The sequence below is a fragment of the Sus scrofa genome, chromosome 14 (assembly GCF_054392235.1).
Source record: "Sus scrofa isolate SSC_HxYL_T2T_F1_AM1 chromosome 14, Sscrofa_HxYL_maternal_Yorkshire_Landrace_v2.0, whole genome shotgun sequence".
NCBI classification, from domain to species: domain Eukaryota; kingdom Metazoa; phylum Chordata; class Mammalia; order Artiodactyla; family Suidae; genus Sus; species Sus scrofa.
The window spans coordinates 164,157,109-164,160,711 of NC_139396.1; the positions used below are offsets into that span (position 1 = coordinate 164,157,109).

Below are 3,603 nucleotides of genomic sequence, written 5' to 3' on the forward strand. Positions count from 1 at the left end.
CCCATTATTTATATGCTATTTTCTTGCCTTTCTTAACGGGATCTTATAACATCTTCATTACAAGCATCCTTATGCACTTCTAACCATGCCTTGCGGGTGGAGATAGCTCCCATTCCCCGCTGCTTCTGCAGAGCAAAGGAAACCATTGGCAAAGTGAAAAGGCAGCAGCTGCTGTTGAGGCGCGACAGGATCAGTGGCCTCTCTGGAGCGTTGGGACACAGGTTTTATCCCCAGCCTGGCACAGTGGGTTAAGGACCTGGGGTTGCTGTACCTGGGTGTAGGACACCACTGCAGCACAAATATGATCCCTGGCCCAGGAACTCCATACGCTGTGGGGCGGCCAAAAAAGAAAAAATATATATAATGAAAAAAAAAGGCAACCCATGGAGAGGGAGAAAGTATTTGTGAACCATAATCCCACAAGGCGTCCATATCCAAAATGCATAAAGACTCATAAACGCAGTAGGAAGAGCATACTGATGTTTCTAATTATCTAATTAAAAGTGGGCAAAGCCTCTGACTGGATAGTTTTCCAAGGAAGACATACAATGGCCCACAGGCACATGAAAAGATGCTCACCGGGGACACGCACAGCAAACCAGGAGGAGATGCCTCCTCACACCTGCTAGAGTGGCTCTTATCAGAGAGACACGCGGTAACAAGCCCTGGGGAGGATGTGGTGAAAAGGGGGACCCTTCCGCCCTGTTGGTGGGACTGTGAAAGGCTGCAGCTGCTGCGGAAAACAGTACGGAGGGAGCTTTTTCCTCAAACGAGCCAGGAAGGCTTCCTCTGTAAATGGGAACTTTAGCGTCTCTGGTTTCCTTTCCAGAAGCGACTGCTCCTTACATGTAACGGATCACTTTTAACTTTTCAGTCGAAAACAAAAGCCGCCTATCCCTGAGCAGCAGGAAGCATAAAGTTTGCAGCGCCCAGCAGACCTGAGCCGCTACCGCGCATGGCCTTGGGGAACCAGACAGCGGTGAGTGTCTTCATCCTGCAGAGTTTCACCCAGGACCCCTGGCTCCAGGCTGCCCTCTTCGGCCTCTTCTTTGCTCTGTTTGTGGTGGCCTTGGCGGGCAATGGGCTGATCACTGCTGCCGTCTGCTGGAGCCCCACCCTCCACACCCCCATGTACTTCTTCCTGGTCAACCTGGCTGTGCTGGACATGATCTGCACCTCAACCATCCTGCCGAAGGTCCTGCAGGGCCTGGCCGCCGACAGCACCATCTCGTTCTGGGGCTGCCTCAGCCAGCTCTTCTTCTTCACCTGGTCGCTGAGCTCTGAGCTGCTGCTCTTCTCCGCCATGGCCTATGACCGCTACCTGGCCATCTGCCGGCCGCTCCACTACGGTGCCCGGATGGGCGGGAGGGTCTGCGTCTCGCTGGCGGCCTTCGTGTGGGGCGGGGGGCTGCTCAACGCCGCCCTGCACACGGGCCTGGTCCTGCGTCTGTCCTTCTGCGGCCCCAACCTCATCGCGCACTTCTTCTGCGAGATCCCGCCCATGCTGCTGCTGTCCTGCAGCCCGACCTTTGTCAACGACGTGGTGTCCATCACCGCGGATGTGTTCCTCTCGGGCATGAACTTCCTGCTCACGCTGGCGTCCTACGGCTGCATCGTGGCCAGCGTCCTGCGCATGCGCTCGGCTGTGGGCTGGCGGAGGGCCTTCTCCACCTGCTCCTCCCACCTGCTGGTGGTCACCTTGTACTACTCCACGGTGCTCTACACCTACATCCGGCCGGGCCTGGGCTCTGCTGGCCCGCTGGACAAGGCTGTGGCCGTTCTGTACACCACTGTGACCCCGACGCTCAACCCCCTTATCTACACCCTGAGGAACAAGGAATTCAAAGCAGCCCTTAGGAAACTCTTGCTGTTTTCCACTAAGTGACTCTGAGGCGGAGACCGTACGTCTGACCTTCGGAAGCACTGGGAGAGCCCCCTGTGAGGGACCCTTCAGGCCCTGCTGGACACAGGCCCCGAGGACTTGCCCTGAGCCTTTTCCAAAGGGCTCTGTAGGTAACAAACGTCACTGTTGCTACCTAGCACGCAGTGTGTTCATCTTAAAAGATATGCTAAGCTTTTAAGCAGTGCCCACGCAACTAATAAGACATACGTGTTGCACATTCAATTCTCTGCAGCATTTAATCATTTCTTAGAGTTCCACTGTTATCACCTCCACTCACCTCCCACTGTTAGCTAGATCACAAATATAGGTTCATTTCATGTATGTCCTGTTAACTTGTTTTGTTTTGCTTTGCTTTTTGCTTTTTGCTTTTTAGGGTTGCACCCATGGTATACGGAGGGTCCCAGGGAGAGGGTCAAATTGGAGCTGCAGCTGCCGGCCTTCACCACAGCCGTGGCAATGCCCTATCGGAGCTGCGTCCGGGACCTACACCACATCTCAGGCAACGCCGGATCCTTAACCCACTGAGCGAGGCCAGGGATTGAACCCACCCACCCATGTATCCTAGTGTTGCAGAAACTGCAGAAACCGTGGCAGCGGAAGAAGACAAATGGCACTTGGAGATGCCTAGAAGCAAAGATCATTGAGCCCTGGTGCAGGCTCAGAAGAGTCACCTCCAGAATCTGAGCACCACGCCTTTGTTCTCAGCAACTTTTATAGCATACAGAGTCTTGTTTCTCCCATGTCAGCAGCCTGGACCTCCCCCGACCCTGAGCAGATAGTGTTCCTGCTTAAGAAACTGAGCAAGCGAGGTGACAGAAGCGAACCCGGTAAGCAATCCTTGACCAGCATTAGCAGGGCTGCTGGCTTAGACATAGGGCACGTAGCTGCTACATAATTACAAGAAGGATGGTGTGAGGCGAGCAGAACTGAAAAGGCACGCAGCTGCTTTTTCAGACAAGGGGCCTTATGTCTCTTAGTTAAACTTCCCACTTCACTAGTTGGGTTTGTTAACCACAGAGACACAAAGGGAACTCCCTAAAATATTGCTTTTATTAGCACAGTTTAGTTTTCAATGATTTTTATTTTTCCATTGTTGTTGGTTGGAGTGTTCTGTCAATCTCCTACTGTAGAACAAAGTAACCCAGTCACGTACATATATACATTCTTTTTCTCGCATGATCCTCCATCATGTTCCATCACAAGGGACTAGACATAGGTCGCTGTGCTATACAATAGGTCCTTGTTGGTTACCTGTTTTTAATATATGAGTATGTATCTGTTAATCCCCAACTCCTAATTTATTCTCTCCCCTTTCCCCTTTGGCAACCATAAGTTTTTTTCTGTGTCTGTGAGTCTATTTCTGTTGTATAAATAAGTTCACTTGTATCATATTTTAGATCCCACATATAAACAATATCATATGATATTTGGAGATCCTGTTGTGACTCAGTGGAAACAAATCCGACTAGTATCCATGAGGATGCGGGTTCAATCCATGGCTTCTCTCAGTGGGTTAAGGCTCCAGCATTGCCGTGAGCTGTGGTGTAGGTCACAGATGTGGCTCAGGTCTGGCATTGCTGTGGCTGTGATGTAGGCTGGCAGCTGAAGCTCCACTTCGACACCTAGCCCGAGAACCTCCATAGGCTGGGGGTGTGGCCCTGAAAATGCAAAAAACAATCGTAGGCTGTTTGTGTTTCCCT

The 3,603-nt window shown here is 51.8% G+C and overlaps 1 protein-coding gene across 1 annotated transcript; it reads left to right on the top strand.

Annotated features, from left to right (window-relative positions):
* Positions 1-788: 788 nt before the first annotated feature.
* LOC146397164 (olfactory receptor 13A1-like) lies at positions 789-1,885 on the top strand. The gene has a single exon (XM_084997513.1). The coding sequence runs from the start codon at positions 956-958 to the stop codon at positions 1,883-1,885; it is 930 nt and encodes a 309-aa protein (XP_084853639.1). The 5' UTR covers positions 789-955.
* Positions 1,886-3,603: the final 1,718 nt, after the last annotated feature.